Consider the following 16,727-nt stretch of genomic DNA (forward strand, 5'->3'; position numbering starts at 1 on the left):
TCCTTCAGGCAATTCATTTATTTTTTTTTCATTTTTGTACTGTTCTTTTCTTTGTATTTTTCTTTCTGTTCATCTAATCTTTCTTTCTGACTTTTCATTTTGCTTTATGTAACTCATCTGACCCAAATTAATCTTACAAATGAATCTTAGTTCAATTTTCTGTGGCTTGTAATTTGGAATGGTTAAATTTCATACAGTTACTAATGACATCAAGTGTTGTGGGGATAGTGTGGAAATGTGGTGTTGTGATAAATTATTAGCTATGGTCTAGAATGGAGAAACATACTGGAGGGGCTGAATGGCCTACTTCCACTCCTATGTTTATTGATTAAGGAGATAGATTGCAGGTCCATAATTTATCAGGGTCCCAGATGACCCATAAACAAATTGGCTTCTTGGAAATTGGTAGAATAAAAACAACTGGAAATGAATGTGAGGAAAGTTGATCTAGCAAAAAGGGCACATGGTGAGATTCACACGCCAAAAACTTCTTTGCCATGTTATATTATTTCAACAGAGCAACTTATGTTCATTGCCACCAGGTGGCAGTGCAAACTTGCAGCAGTGAGTTATTTCCTTTCAGTTCAGTGATAAATAGATTATTAGCATACTCATCAACAATGGAAACTACTTGTATCCTCAGTAGTATTAAAACTAAAACAAAATAATCATTTGAGAGCAGCGGACCTTTACGTAGGTTAATGTGGTCGACCTACCTGCCTGTGTCACGGCTGATGGCACTAACTTTCTTCAGGGCCTTTCCACTCTCATCCAGTTGAGTAGTTCCACCTCATCTATCTATTGTAGCCAGATTCTCACTTGCAATGACTTTTCCAAATTCCACATTACACCCAATGATTTAGCTTTGTCCCCCTATTTCTCGGCTACATGCCACCCAGAGACATCATCCAAAATTACAGCATCAATTTCCAGCTTTGCTTCATCACCGTCCCTTCCAACCGCTCCAGGAACTCCAACTTCTCCAGTATTAAATCAGCAGAACATTCCTCCAAATACATGTAATGTAAATTGAAGCCATGTCTTCAGTCCTGACCATAAGCTACTAAATCTCTCCTTGGCTATCTGATGCTGAACGAGACTATTGATAAGCTTGGTGTGATATCTGACTGAGATGAATTTCTGAAAACATGTTCACGTTATTTCTAAGATTGTCAATTTCTCCCTCCATAATTTCATCCAACTCAGTTTTGCTGCTGTTGAAACCCTTTTCCATACCTTAGCTGGCTCTAGACTTGATTAGTGCAATGCATTCCTGGCTGGACATAGAGTCATACAGCACGGAAACAGACCCTTCAACCCAACTCAACTATGCCAACCAGGTTTCTGAAACTAAACAAGCCCCATTTGCTTGTGTTTAGCACATATCTCTATAAACTTCACATATTCATGTACTTGCCAAATGTCTTTTAAATGTTGTAACTGTACCTGCTTCTACCACTTCCTCTGATAGTTTATTCCATACATGCACCACCCTCTGTATGTAAAAGTTGCCCCTCAGGTCCCTTTTAAATCTTTCCCCGTCACCTTAAAAATATGCTGTCTAGTTTTGAACTCCCCTATCCTAGGGAAAAGACCATTGTTATTCATCTATTCTACACCCATCATGATTTTATTGACCTCTATAAGGTCACCCCTCAGCCCCCTATGCTGAAAAATGTCCTAGCCTATCCAGCCTCTCCTTATAACCCAAACTCTCTGGTCCTAGTAACGTCCTTGCAAATCTTTTCTGCGCTTTTTCCAATTCAATAACATCATTCCTATAGCAGGGTAACCAGCACTCTACACAGTACTCCAAAAGTAGCCTCACCAATATCCTGTACAGCCACAACATTATGTCCCAACTCCTATACTCAATGCTCTGACCAATGAAGGCAGGTGTGCCAAACACCTTCACCATCCTGGCTACCTGTGACACCAGTTTCAATGAACTATGTACCTGAAGCCCTAGGTCTCTCTGTTTGACAATATTTCCCAGGGCCTTACCATTAGCTGTGTAAGTCCGGTCCTGGCTTGTCTTAACAAAATGCAACACCTCGTATTTATTTAAATTAAACTCCAACTGCCAGTCCTTGGCCCATTGGCCCAGCTGATCAAGATCCTGTTGTACTCTTAGATAAACTTCTTCACAGTCCAACATACCACAGATTTTGGTGTCATCTATAAACCATGCTTCCTGTATTCTCATCCAAATCATTTATATAAATGACACACAAAAGTGGACTGAGAACCGATCCCTTCAATACACCACTGGTTACAGGCCTCCAGTCTGAAAAACAACACTGTACCACCACCTTCCGTCTCCTACTGTCAAGGCAATTTTGTATCCAGTTGGCTAACCAGTCTACCATGCGGAACCTTGTTGAAGGCTTAACTAAAGTTCATACAGACAACATCTACCACTCCGTGCTCATCCATCCTGTTGGGTACATCCTCAAAAATCTCAATCAAATTTGTGAGACATGATTTCCCATGCACCAAGCCACACTGACTATCCCTAATCAGTCCTTGCCTCTCCAAATGCATGTGTATCCTGTATCTCAGAATCCCCTCCAACAACTTACCCACCACTGACTTTAAACTCACCGGTTTATAGTTCCCTGGCTATTCCTTGCAGCAGTTCTTAAATAAAAACACAACTTGGGTTCCACATTTTGTTGTCTGTAAAGCTGAGGTCACCAAAACCTTTACTGTTTATTTCTTAACACATATATCATCTGTGCTTGTGGACATACACTGGCTCCCTGGCAATCAACATCTTCATCGTACCATTTTCATCCTTGATTTCAAATCTCTCAATGATCTTGCTGCTCTTTATCTCTGTTAGGACAGACTTGAAAGTAAGGATAAGAATTTTACAATTGAGATGTTGCTGGATCAGGAGCCATTATAAGTCAGAGAACAATGGGATGAATGGGACTTGCTGGAAGTTAGAATATAGGTAGCTGTCTTCTGAATGGGCTCAAATTTATGGTGGGTGGTAGAAGGAATGCTCACCAAGAAAGGATTGATATGGCAAAACCTCAAGGTAACAAAGGCGTAGATCATGGTTTCAGCAGCTGATGAACTGAAACAGACCACACACACACACACACACACACACAACTAGACCACCCACAAGAAACCACTTACTTGCCCTGACCTGATGCCCCAGGCACTCAAAAATCCTGTGGGGTCCTGACAGTCTGGGGTCTGACATACACCTCCCAGAACCCAAGTCCCCCCACTTCAATGTGCACATGAACCCCATGTGTAAGTCCTGTCCTGGCTTGTCTTAACAAAATGCAACACCTCGTATTTATTCAAATTAAACTCCAACTGCCAGTCCTTGGCCCGTTGACCCAACTGATCAAGATCCTGTTGTACTCTGAGATAAACTTCTTCACAGTCCACCATACCACAAATTGGTCATCAGACCTGACTCCCTGGGTTTCTGCTTAACCTGATCCGATCCAGAATTGGCTTAGAGGCAGGAAGCAAGGGTGATAATTAAAGGGTATTATTGTGACTGGAAGCTTATGTTCGGTATTGTATGTCGGGGTTTGGTTTGGGTCCCTTGCTGGTTTTTTTTGTTTACATTAATGATTTAGACATGAATGTAGGAGGTATAATTTGTAAATTCGCAGATGACATGAAAATTAGTGGTGTGGTAATTTGTGAGGATGAAAACCTTAGACCACAGGACAATAATAGAAGGCTGGTCAAACGGACTGAATAGCAGCAAACAAAATTTAATTTGAAAAGTATGAGGTGATGCATTTTCAGAGAACAAACATAGCCAGGGAGTACATATTGAATGGTAGGATCCTAGGAAGAATAGACGGTCAGTGGAAACTTGATGTGCACGTCCATTGATCCTGGAAGGGCGCAGTGCAAGCAGATGAGGCATATGGAGTACTTATTTTATGAGTCAAGACATTGAATACAAGTGATTATTGCTGAGCGGGGTATAACTTTTGTAAGACCACAGCTGGAATTCGTGTGTGCAATTCTGGTCAGCACTACTATAGGAAGGATATAATTGCATTAGAGAGGATACAAAAGAACTGTACTGTATGTTGCTTGGACTGGAGTAATTTAGCTATGAAGAGAGACTAGATAGGCTGGTGTTTTTTTTTCCTGAGAGCAGAGAAGGCTGAAGGGGATCTGATGTATAAAGTTCTGAGGGGCAGAAACAGGTTTCCCCTTAATCAAGGGATCTATAACTAAGGCGCACAATTTTAAGATAAGCAATAAAGGGTTTAGAGGGGATTTGGAGAAAACAATTTTCATCCTGAGGTTTGTGGGTATCTGGAACTCACTGTTTAAAAGTTTGGTAGGGGTAGGAATCCTCAAGACATTTAAGGACAGCTTAGATGAGCACTTGAAAACCATTGCACACAAGGCTATGGGCAAAGTTCTAGAAAATGGGATTAGAACAGATGGACCAACTTTAAGGCATTGGGACAAAGGACCTCTTTCTGTACTGTAAAAACTCTTGAGATGGAAGTATAAAGTGAAATATGAAGTTATTCTCTTTGGTTGTGAAAACAGAATGTATTTTAAAAGGTGAAAAAGTTGTAATGTTCAAAGAGACTAGGGTGTATTTCTAAAAAACAATAGGAAAGCACACTAACAAATCCACATTCAGAAGAGACACCCAACCTCCTCACTCCTCCCCACCACAAGAGGGAGCTAAAATACCGTACGTCACTTCCGCCTCCACACACATGCGTACAACAGCTTGTGTTACGCACCGTAGGGCCGTTGTTGCGCATGCGTGAATCTGTCGCCCTCTGTCGTTCACCGGGATCTTAAGTTTGTTCTTGCGGCGCCGGACGTTGTATCCGACCGTGGATTGTAAACGTGGTCATTGGTCTTTCATGTTTTGCTGACCGCTGCAGTCATTGCTCTGTGGGTTGGCGCTGCTGCGCAGGCGTGTGAGCGGGCGGAAGTGATGTGGTGGTGTCGGTGGCAGCGCTCGAGCGGCTTCCTGTGGGCGCTTTGTCTCAGTTTGTAACAAAGTATCGAAGTGAGTGGATACAGATCAGGTAAGAGCAGCGCCGCGTTCATTCATCAGTCATTTATCTCCTTGTCAATGACTGCTGCTCTACCCATACCCTGCCACCACTGCACTTTACTCCTCTCTCTACTCCTTTCTGCAGCACCCAGGCAGGCCGCTTTGGTCCACGTCAATATCTCACTGTATCTGGGACAACTCAGTGTCTCGCATTATTCTGTCCATCTTTTCCTTCTGTAACGTGTCATCTGACTACGTCGAAGTGTGTTTATGTTCTTTAAGGGTTGTCAGTGAAAATATATGCCCGGTAAAGTTTTTGATCTGAATTTTTTTTTCTGTTATCTGTAGACCAAAGTATGTTTCTCAGAACCCTGACTACTGAAAATGCCATGTCAGTCAAAGTTTTGCTGTGGGCATTGTTGTTAGTTAGCAGTTAGTTTTATATGTACGTGTTTTAAGTAAGTTACAGCTAAGGTAAGGAATACAAATATTTATTTTGAGTAGTGATATTCCTAAATTGTGTTTATAACTCTCACATTTTAGTAGAACCTAGTCCTTGCTTTTCTTTGATTGGTCGATTGAAGAGAAGTGTATTTGATATGTCACTTATTTTTTTGGTTGCAACATATTGGTCAGTTATTAAAATGGTGTGCAAAGTGGGTGAAAATGTTACGGTTCATCATGGAGCTGCTGGGTACGCTACGTTGAGAGGAGAGGGCCAATTTATCCAACTGGAATAACTGCTTCAAGTCTGTGAAGAAAGCAACTCTGAGCAGTCATCCACCCTTTCACAGTGCTGTGATAAAGAGAAAACAAACATTCAGCTGCAATCTGCATGAAGAATAGAGATGGAATTTTTGTGCAAGTCATTCTTTTTAGCTGTCACTCTGAGATCACAATAGTGATTCCAACTGGCAAAAGCTTCCAACTTGTTGAGATGTGCTCAGTTGTGTCAACAATTCTAAACCTTGGTGAATACAAAATATTTGAAACTTTTGAACTAACTGGTGATAGATATTTATCAAATAAACATACATGCAAAGTACACTTTCCTATATTGCATGTAAGATGATTCATAAAATTAATGTATGTAGCTAAAGTAGTGTGTGGAACAATGGCATGTTTATACCGTCCCTATCTCTGGGCCAGAAGCTCCAGGTTGAAGTCCCATTTCATGACATGACCAGAAAGATGTGTTATAATGTGATCAGATGGGTTGATAACTTTAAGTTCCTTCTAGTATACCTGATTTGTTCTTCTGATATTGTTTCAGACATGGCAGGATTTCTTGTATGTATTAGCGCACACAGTATTTTTAAAATATATCTTTGTTCCATCACATTCTTAATCTCTATGCATTGGGGATTGGGATGGTGGTGATACAGAGCTGCAGTCTAGCGTATTTAGTTAGATACTTGTATGGATGTCTTTTATGCAGTTTGCTCCATTCCTGATGTTTGTGCTTTTAATGTTTAGCTGGTATTGAATTGTGAACAATATTCTGCTCCATTGTGTAAGAGGTATCAAGAAGATTCCTGATTATTTTATGTAGAGTTTTAAAACACTTGTTTCAGTTTCTTGAAGGGAATTCTTACGATGGCTGATTTCAATAATATGAATGCAGATTTCTTCCAATCAAGTTATAGTATTGATGATCAAGGGCAAACATCTTATGACTATAATGCTGCAGGAGATCCTTACCAAAGCAGGTAAGTGGTTGAAATCCCTTTCAACTGTTACAGGCTCACCTGAAGCTTTAGTATTTTTCCATTTACTGCTGATACTGACCTGTGTTGTAAGTACAAATGTGCAATTAAAATCACTGACTGGGTTGCAGAAGAACGTCCTCATCTCAATTGGTACTTAGACTTGGTGCCGGTTCTGTATCTGCTGCAGACATAGGCTGTATCATTGAAGAGGGACAATTTGGATGTTTACAATGTTATCTGTACTATCTTTATAGCTCAAAGCTTTTAATATTCTAATGTGTAAAATAATTCCTTCATATGCTGTCCTATATATGGTATGCTGAATGACCTCATCGTATCTCATTCTATGATTCGTCCTCGTTTGATTGGACTAATGCATTTCATAATAACATAACACCTTTCAGTTCTTAGCCATGAAAATTAAACATAAAGTAATTTGTCTGCATAAAATTCAGTTTTATGCCTTGGTATTGTATGAAATGACGTATCTGCATCACTTCATCTGATTCTTTTTCTTTCCCTGGCTTATGTCTCTTTAAGTTGCACACCGGTCCAGATGCACACCAATCCATCAACTGCTCCACACTTGATTATTAGTGCCACTGTCTAAGCTTGTGGCAAGTATTGTGCTGTTCAACCAATTGATGCTTCATGACGATGCATCGCCAAATTTCTGTTGGAGGCTGAACTACATGTGGTGATAGTTGATTGGTTGATAGCTTGCCCATTTAGAGTGCAGGGATATAGAGAGCTTCAAAAGCAGGAGATGGTAGAGCAAAGGAGCCACTGTTTGAGGAATTTGTCTGATCCATTGTAATCTGGCGAAGATTTTTGAGGGGTCATCAGCTCTGTGATTGCAAACTTATTTTTGAGGCACAATGCTACGTTGGACTGATTTTTCTCCCTGTAGATGTGTGGCTGCTCACGTCGGCTCACGTATAGACCAGGGGCATGTGGATATACAGAAATGGCTAACATTAGAAGAGGCAATGAGTGGGAGGGTTGACTTGAAAGAATCGCAACTTACTGCTTCCTTACCCAAACCCTCCAGCCCTCCTGACTGCCCTGCTTACTGCTTCTCTCTGAGAGGTTTGGTGAAGCAGAAAGTGGGGCAGTTGGGAGCAAAGCAGTGTGCAGGAAATAAGTTAAAGAAAGTGTATAATTTATTTTATCTTGTGCGTCAATGTAATTAAAATATTTATTTAACTACGTGAAGATAATGGATAATTTGTCTTGCACCTAAAAGGAATAGGTACATGTAAGATTTTGAAAGGCTATGGAAAATTTTGCAATGTTAATTTTGTTTTACTTTGGTTTTCTATCAAATTATCATTTTGAATACCTTGCTAATTATCCCTTATTTTATTCTTCCATGCCTTTGGTAACTTCTAAAAAATATGAGCACAAGATGAGTTTTTTTTTTAAGGTCATTAACATTGGTATTAGTACATGTTACATTATTTCCACATGAGGATGAAAACAAAATTCAGAGAGTACTTTGAACCTTGGGCAAAATAATTTTTGATTTCCTCCACTTTTAGTACCCCTCTCCAGCGTTTTCAGGTCTGCTGTGCGTCGTGAATGGTTCTTATGTTAAGTTCAAAAGTGCCAGGACAGTGCAATCTTCCATGCCATTCTTTATAAAATAAGGAATGGCATGGAAGATTGCAAAAAACGAGGTGCATCATGTTGGACTGTGAAAATGATTACTCTTTGAATTTTGTCATTCTTTTTCTAGTAAGTTAAAGATTGAAAATAATTGAAAGGGAAGGTAGCTGCTGTAAAGCCAAGTGAAATATAGTGCTGAAAATAGAATCTTAGAATGTTGCAGTATAGAAAGCCATTTGAGAACAAGATGTAGGAGCAAGATGTAGATGTAGGCCATTTAGTACATTGAGTCTTCTCTGCTATTCAGTGAGATCGTGGCTGATTGGATAATCCTCAACTTCACTTTCCTCCCTTTACTCCATAACCCTTGATTCTCTTACTGATGAATAATCTGTCTCACCACCTTGAATATACTTAATAACCCAAATCTTAACAATTTTCTGGGGTAAAGAATTCCACAGATTCATTACACTCGGAAGAAATTCCTCCTCATCCCATGGCTTAATCTTTCTCTTCCATTTTTCCCCATAGCCATGCAGTCTTTTTCTTCAACTCTTTATCAAATTACTTTTTAATGTTGTTATTGAATTTGTCCCACATACTCAAAGGTAATACATTTTGGTTAAAAGTCCCACTTTTTAAAAAAGGAGGAAAAGTCCCAATGCACCACTAGTCTTTTGCTAATCACCTTAAATCTGTATCTTTTGGTTACTAACAAATTCTCACAATAAACCATGTCTCCTCATTTAACCCAATTATTTTGAACGCCTCTGTCAAATCACTTTTTAATATTCCTTGCTGTTTAGAAACAATTCCATTTTTTTCTAGTCTTTCTTTCTAATTGAAGACAGTTTGGGTATGATTCTGCACCTAAAATCTCAAGTGAGGAGTGGAAACCTTCAAAGAGGATCTCTTAGCAAGAGAGGCATTTATGTTAAAAGCTGCAATCTAGTATGGACCACCTTTTTAGAAATGGAACTTTTAAAATTTCAGCACGTAGATACTTGACAAAGATCCTAATTGGTACAGTGACCAGAAACTCTGACAACAAGGATTTCTAATGTTCTTTAAAATTTTCTTTTTGCATACAGGCAGTATGACAGTCAGACTCAGCAGGCTGGATATTTTTATCCAACAGGGTCACAACAGCCATACACAGGACAGATCTATCAACCTACGCCAACCTTCACTCCCAGCTCTCCACAGTCAGTATATGGCAACAGTTTTGAGGACGAAGCACCATTATTGGAAGGTAAAAATGCAGCTTTCTTGTCCTATGTAAGAAACATGCAGAAAATAAATTTCTATAAATGTGCACTAAAAGTTGTTCACTTTTAACTTTTATGCCCACTGATCCAAAGTATGTATCAAAATTCCAGTTGGGTGGATCTTCAATTTCACGAGTTGGCATAATGTTCACCAAACATTTCTGAAGTTGTATGTGCTGTGTTTAACGTTTTTCTTGGCAATGATCTGAAATTGAATAGTACTAAGGAGTGCTTGAGTTCCTTTTGTGATTTCACCACCCGTGTTTACAACTTATTTTAGTTTTTTTTAAACACTGGGGGTAGGGAATAGGATATTTGAGCAGGCATATAAAGCCCTGCCCAGATGCACAAAGTATTGTCTGAAGATTTTCTTTTATGAAAAAATAAGCAAATTTAAGCACCCCTTGAAAACTTTGCGTCAGTGTTATTCCTCCACTCTTGTTGATGTAGATGTACAATCCCAATATTCTTTAGCAAACTAGCAGTTGATAACTTTGAAACTTTAAAATTCAAAGCAAGAACTTTTAATTACTGGATAGGGAGAGTACCTGCTAATCTTTGTGACCTTGTGTTATGTTTAGGCTTGATGTTGAATATCTATTTTATTGCGTATTTTGGGCTGCAGTTTGCTGAGGTCAGCTATAGAACCTGAACCTGGCACCAAATAAAATTAGTAGCTGGAACACAGATCAGCAATTAAATTTGTGACCTTCAGTCATCATGGCCTAGGGGTATACTCCGTGGTACCAGTACTAGAAATCTTTTGGCTTCTTCTCAATATCCATTACTGGATAAAATTATACTTAACTTTTTAATGAAATCTAAAGAAGAGTAAAATTTCTGTTAAATGGTTACTTTACGAACATCAGCCCAGATATTTTGATGACGAGAGGGGATTGTTGCAGTAGTTCAGATTGGAGTTGGACACTGGGACTGTGCAGAATTCATGGTACTGCTGGTTCCAAGAGAATTGCCAGAGAGATTTTGATTGCCATTTGGCCTATATCTGGAAACGTTAGTACAAGTGTCTTAAAAGTCAAAGATTTCGGAGAGCAGCAACTAAGTTAAGCTTAAGGAAAAACTACCCAGGTAAAGTGAGAAGATTAAAAGCCTACCGTAATACCAGGGTAACCATTAAACAGACATAAGTGCCCTCACCCCCAAAATGAATTGACCCTTTTTCCCAGTGTTGGATGTGGAAAAACTAACCTGAGCCAATTCTGAATCAACATGTTCCTGACCTGACCAACTGTAAACACTTATCCACTATGTGTCTGATACCCAGTACTCCTGTCTCTCTGTCTCTCTTTGCTGCGCAACTCCCCAATCCCATTATACTTGCCCAGTTATTGACAAAGTATCTGACTTTGCTTCTGGATGCTTAAACACAGAATACAGCTGACGTACAGTACTTGCACGAGGGGCATGGTTTTGATGATATCCTCCTCTACTGGCTAAGGAGATTCCTAGACGTCTTCATTGTTTCATAACTGGAGGCCCCCGTCCAGGAATTTCCAGAGGAGAAGTAAAGTGCATATGTGTATTTTTTTTGTCTGAAACCGAGTTTTTGATACAGGCTGGGTGTTTAGGGGTGTAACGTCCATAGATAAGTATGGGTTAGAATGTTAATTTCTATTTAAAACATCTTGTGTGTTTTAATTTTTTTACCCGAAGTAGCAGTCAAGTTATAATCTGATGTGGCATTAGTTTTATCATTTAGCCAATATATGGTTTAATTTGTGTTTTTAATGCCTTATTTGCCTCTGATTTTCTATAATTTTGTAGAATTAGGAATTAATTTTGACCACATCTGGCAGAAAACATTGACTGTCCTCCATCCACTGAAAGCAGCAGATGGAACCATTATGAATGAAACTGACCTGGCTGGGCCCATGGTGTTCTGTTTGGCATTTGGAGCCACATTATTACTGGTATGCAATATTTGTTATTTTGCTAAGGTACTAATCATGTATTTTGCCTTGTCTTCCTTTGGGCTTGAGGTTCACAATACTGATGGTACCTTGCCTGTCTGACAATGGGTAGTGAATAAGCAAAAACTTTATCCACTTAAATATTAGGAACACTGAAGTTTACAGCAGAGATTGAAGACAGTGTTCCCTTAAAGCCAACTCCAACCCTATTTATGAAATAGAAATTGGAAATATTGAGCTGGTCATGCAGCCTCTTTATAGGAGGAAAAGGACTTAACCTTCCAACGTAGTGGATTTATGTCAGAACTCACTGTCCTGTGACATTAGCTCTGTTTCTCTTTCTTTAGATCCTGCCTCATTTGATGAATGTTTCCAACATTTTTGTTTGCTTATTCAAATTTCTGGTATCCACAAAATTTTTATTTTGATTTCATCCCTTTTCCCTTGATCAATATCTGAAGCTGAACCAAACTGTGTACTTGATGATGACCTAAATTTAAATCCCAAATCTATTCTGTAACTAAGGTGGCCTGCCTCATTTACAGCACCTCTGCCCATGCTTGTCTATTAATGAAAGTCTTGTCATACTATTAATATGTTGGACACAACTAGTCCAATGTTCTCCTGACCAGGCCTCCAGCTTGCATCCTCCATAAATTGAAGTTAATTAAAAACTCTGTATTGTAACCTGAACCTGTTTACCCATCATTGCTGTACTCATTGATCTTCATTGGCTCCTAGCTGGAAGAGCCTTCATAATAAAATTCTAGACCTTGTTTCCTCCATGGCTTTGCAGCTCCCTATCTCTGTGATCCTCCATTAACTCAAAAACCAACTGAAATCCCTGTAGCCCTCCAATTCTGGCCTCTTGATCTACCTGACCTTTGTTGCTCCATCATTGATGGCCATGCCTTCAGCTGCCAAGCCCCTATGCTCTAGAATTACCTCCCTAAATCTTCTGCTTCTCTACCTCATTCTGCCCTTTAAGATGCTCCTTAATCTTAAGATTTGTTTTAGCATTTTGTCTTGGACACTTCTGTGTTAAACCTTGTTTGGTAACATTCCAGAAAAGAGCTTTGGGGTGTTGTGCTATGTTAAAGGCATTTTGTGTTGTTATTTTGAAATCCTGTGTGTTTTTCCACACTTCCACCACCTGTTTTGGAATTGCATAGTTAACACTAGGTGAAAATCATTGTAATTCCAGAGTTAAACAAAACTATATTTAGATTTTTTTATATAAAAAAAGACTGCCCTTCTATCTCAGAATTACTAGTGATCTATGATCTGACTTAAAATTCAGTGAATATACTTTTTAACCAGTAATTCTGTTTTGACCTTCCTTGATGTTTTTTGAAAAGGTGTTGTCAACCTGACTAAAATTGCCTGGACACCCGAAACTACTGTTCATTTCATGTCTTTATAAGGTCAGAGAAGCCAAACAAGATTTGTGATTTTGATTGCTACCCAGTGACCTTTGCTGATCAGAATATGTCAATGAACATTAGCTGAGGGAAAATGTATGGCTGTACTTAGACATACATAATTCCCTGTGACTGAATTCATACTTCTTCATTTGCCAGAACTTGCTTAACAATGTGGATTATCCACATTTGAAGAATTATCAATTGTTTAAGTACTTTATATCATAAGGATTTGTTTAAGTGAAATGGTGCAGTGAAGGGAAAACTAGATAATGTTTTGTGTGTACCAAGGAAACTGACTACAGTCCTGAAATAAAACTTTTTTGCACAAATGCTTAACATTAAATGCATGATCAGATGCTGTGTGAATAGGCCACAGCGAGAGCTTCTAAGATGCCAAGAAGTCTACGTCTGAACTGCAAAAACAGACTTGCAATAATTTTTATTCTTTGCTAATAATTTGTCTCTGGTGCTGCCCAGGGATTTTGTTTATACATATATACAATGATAGCAGCACTTGTGCAAATCAAGTTGAAGAGAAAAGACTAATCATGATGGCCAGACCTGATTAGTTATATTTTATAGTGTAAATGAAAACAAAAATTGTGACAAGGGAGTAATATTAGTGGCATGAAGTGCATGTTTTTCAACATTTTAATCAATAATCTGGATTTTCTCCCCTTTTGTCATTAAGACCATAAGACATTTGAGCAGAAATTAGGCCATTCAACCCATTGTGTCTGCTTGGCCAGTCAATCCTGACTGATAAGTTTCTGAACCCCATCCTCTTGCTTTCTCCCCGTAACCCTTGATCCCTTTGACAATCAAGAACCTACCTATCTCAGTCTTAAATATACTCAATGACCTGGCCTCCGCAGCCTTCTGTGGCAGTGAATTCCATAGATTCACCATTCTCTGGCTGAAGAAGTTTCTCCTTATCTCTGATCTAAAAGGTCTTCCCTTTACTCTAAGGCTGTGCCCTGGGGTCCTAGTCTCCTACCAAAGGAAGCCTCTTCCCAGCATTCACTCTATCCAGGCCATTCAGTATTCTGTAAGTTTCAGTTAGAACCCCCCGAATCCTTCTAAACTCCATCAAATGTAGAACCCAGAGTCCTCAAACATATTTTAAACTTTTCATTGCTGGGACCATTCTTGTGAACATCCTCTGAACCCGTTCCGGGGTCCGTACATCCTTCCTGAGATATGGCATTCAAAGCTGCGCACAATACTCCAAATGTGACCTGACCAGAGCCTTTTAGAGCCTCAGAAGTACATCTCTGCTTTTATATTCAAGTCGTCTCAAAATAAATGCCAACATTGCATTTGCCTTCCTAACTACTAACTGAACCTGCAAGTTTACCATGAGAGAATCCTGGACTGGAACTCCCAAGTCTCTTTGCACCTCAGATTTCTGAATTTTCTCCCCATTTAGAAAATAGTCCATGTTTCTATTCTTCTTACCAAAGTGCATGGCCTCACACTTTCCCTTATTGTACTCCATCTACCACTTTTTTGCCCATTCTCCTAACCAGTCCAAATCCTTCTGCAGCCTCCCTGCCTCCTCAATACTACCTGTCCCTCTACCTATCCTTGCATTGCCTGCAAACTTTGCCATAGTGCCCTCAGTTCCTTCATCTAGATCATTAATGTATAACATGAAAAGTTGTGGTCCCAACACTGACCCTTGTGGAACACCACTTATCACTGGCTGCCATCCTGAGAGAGACCCTTTTAACCCCTCTCTCTGCTTTCTGCCAATCTTCTATCCATGCTAGCATCTTGCTTCTAACACCATGAGCCTTTATCTTAATCAGCAGCTTTCTGTATGGCACCCTATCAAAGGCCTTCTTGAAGTCCAGGTAGGTAACATCTTTTGGCTCTCCTTGGTCTAACCTGCTCATTGTTTCCTGAAAGAATCCTAAGAGATTTTTCAGGTATGACATCACCGTCATGAAACCATGCTGACTTTGCCCTATTTTACCATGCACTTCCAAGTATTCAAAAATCTCATCCTTCACAATAGACTCCAAAATCTTACCCACGACCGAAGTTATGCTAATGGGCCTGTAATTTTCTGTCTTTTGCCTTGCTCCCTTTTTAAACAGCGATTTTTCTCTGGGACCCTCCCTGACTTTAGTGATTCCTGACAGATCACCATTAATGACTCCACTATCTCTTCATCTATCTCCTTAAGAACTCTGGGGTGTACTCCATCTGGTCCACGTGATTTATTCACCTTCAGGCCATTCAGTTTTTCGAGCACCTTTTCCTTTGGCCACCGTACTCAGTTCTCTTGGATTTTTGGGATATTTCTCATGTCTTTCACTGTGAAAACTGACGCAAAGTAATTATTCAGTTTCTCAGCCATTTCCTTGTTCCCCATTACTATCTCTCCAGTGTCATTTCCCAGTGGTCCAATGTCCACTTTTGCCTCTCTTTTGCCCTTTTATATATCTAAAGAAACTCTTACAGTCCTCCTTTATGTTACTGGCTAGCTTTACTCTTGTATTTAATCTTCTCCCTCCTTATTTCTTTTCTTTTGTTGCCCTCTGTTGGTCTTTGTAAGCTTCCCAATTTTCTGGCTTCCCACTGCCCTTCACCACATTGTATGCTTTCTCTTTTGCTTTTTTGCTGTCCCTGACTTCCCTAGTCAGTCATGGTTGCCTCATCCTCCCTGTACCAGGCTTCTTTTTCCTAGAGATAAATTTTTGCTGTGTCTCCTAAATTACTCCTAGAAACTCCTGCCATTGCTGTTCCACTGCCTTTCCTGCTAGGCTCCTCTCCCAGTCAGTTCTGCCCAGATCCTCCCTCATATCTTTGTAGTTGCCTTTTTTCAGCTGTAATACCATTACCTCTGATTCTATCTTCTCCCTCTCGAATTGCGGAGTACATTCAATCGTATTATGATCACTGCCTTCTAAGGGTTCCTTCACCTTAAGCTCCCTTATCAAGTCTATCTCATTGCACAACACTAAATCCAGTATTGCCTGTTCGTTAGTGGGCTCCAACACAAGCTGCTCCAAAAAAGCCATCCTGTAGACATTCCATAAATTACTTTCTTGCAATCCACTACCAACCTGATTTTCCCAGTCCACCTGCATATTGAAATTCCCCCATCGTCACTAACTTTGCCTTTCTTACACATCTTTTCTATCTCCTGGTGTATCTTGCGCCCCAGCTCCAGACTACTGGTTGGAGGCCTGTGCATAATTCCAACTATGGTTTTTTCACTTTTGTGGTTCCTCAGCTCTACCCACCCAGATTCTACACCGTCTGACCCTACTTCATTTCTTACTAATGATTTAATTTCATTTCTTACAAATAAGGCAACCCCACCCCCTTGGCCCATCTGCCTATCTTTTCGATAGGATGTATATCCTTGGATATTTAGTTCCCGTTCCCAATCCCGATCCCCTTGCAGCCATGTCTCCATGATGCACACCACATCATACCTGCCATGTTTGATCTGCGCCACAAGCTCATTTTCCTTATTTCTTATACTGCGTTCATTCAGATATAACGCCTTCAGTCCTGTATTAGCCGTCCCTCTTCTCATTGTCATTCCTTTTGTCCATTGTGCTTGAACTTTGATTCCGATCTCCGTCCTATTTGTGTCTGTGATGGAGACTTTTAATAACCTCTCCTGCGTTCTCCTTTCCCATCATTTTTTCATATTTTTCCACGCAGTTGAATCCACCCCTACAGATATTAACCTGCATCTTTGCTCCTCACTGGGGAGGTTTACCCTTTCCTTCCCTTCCCTTCCCTTCCCT

General features: G+C 39.8%; 1 protein-coding gene across 1 annotated transcript in view; it reads left to right on the forward strand.

Moving 5' to 3' along the window:
* Positions 1-4,732: 4,732 nt before the first annotated feature.
* Positions 4,733-16,727, forward strand: part of LOC109914085 (protein YIPF5-like) — a 16,910-nt gene continuing 4,915 nt past the window's right edge. Inside the window, exons 1-4 of the mRNA XM_048603576.1 lie at positions 4,733-5,048; positions 6,592-6,726; positions 9,426-9,586; positions 11,388-11,533. Coding sequence (XP_048459533.1) covers positions 6,614-6,726; positions 9,426-9,586; positions 11,388-11,533 — 420 coding nt within the window. The 5' untranslated portion in view covers positions 4,733-5,048; positions 6,592-6,613. The remainder of the gene's footprint in view (positions 5,049-6,591; positions 6,727-9,425; positions 9,587-11,387; positions 11,534-16,727) is intronic.

Source organism: Rhincodon typus, chromosome 12 (assembly GCF_021869965.1).
Source record: "Rhincodon typus isolate 14 chromosome 12, sRhiTyp1.1, whole genome shotgun sequence".
Classification (NCBI taxonomy): Eukaryota; Metazoa; Chordata; class Chondrichthyes; order Orectolobiformes; family Rhincodontidae; genus Rhincodon; species Rhincodon typus.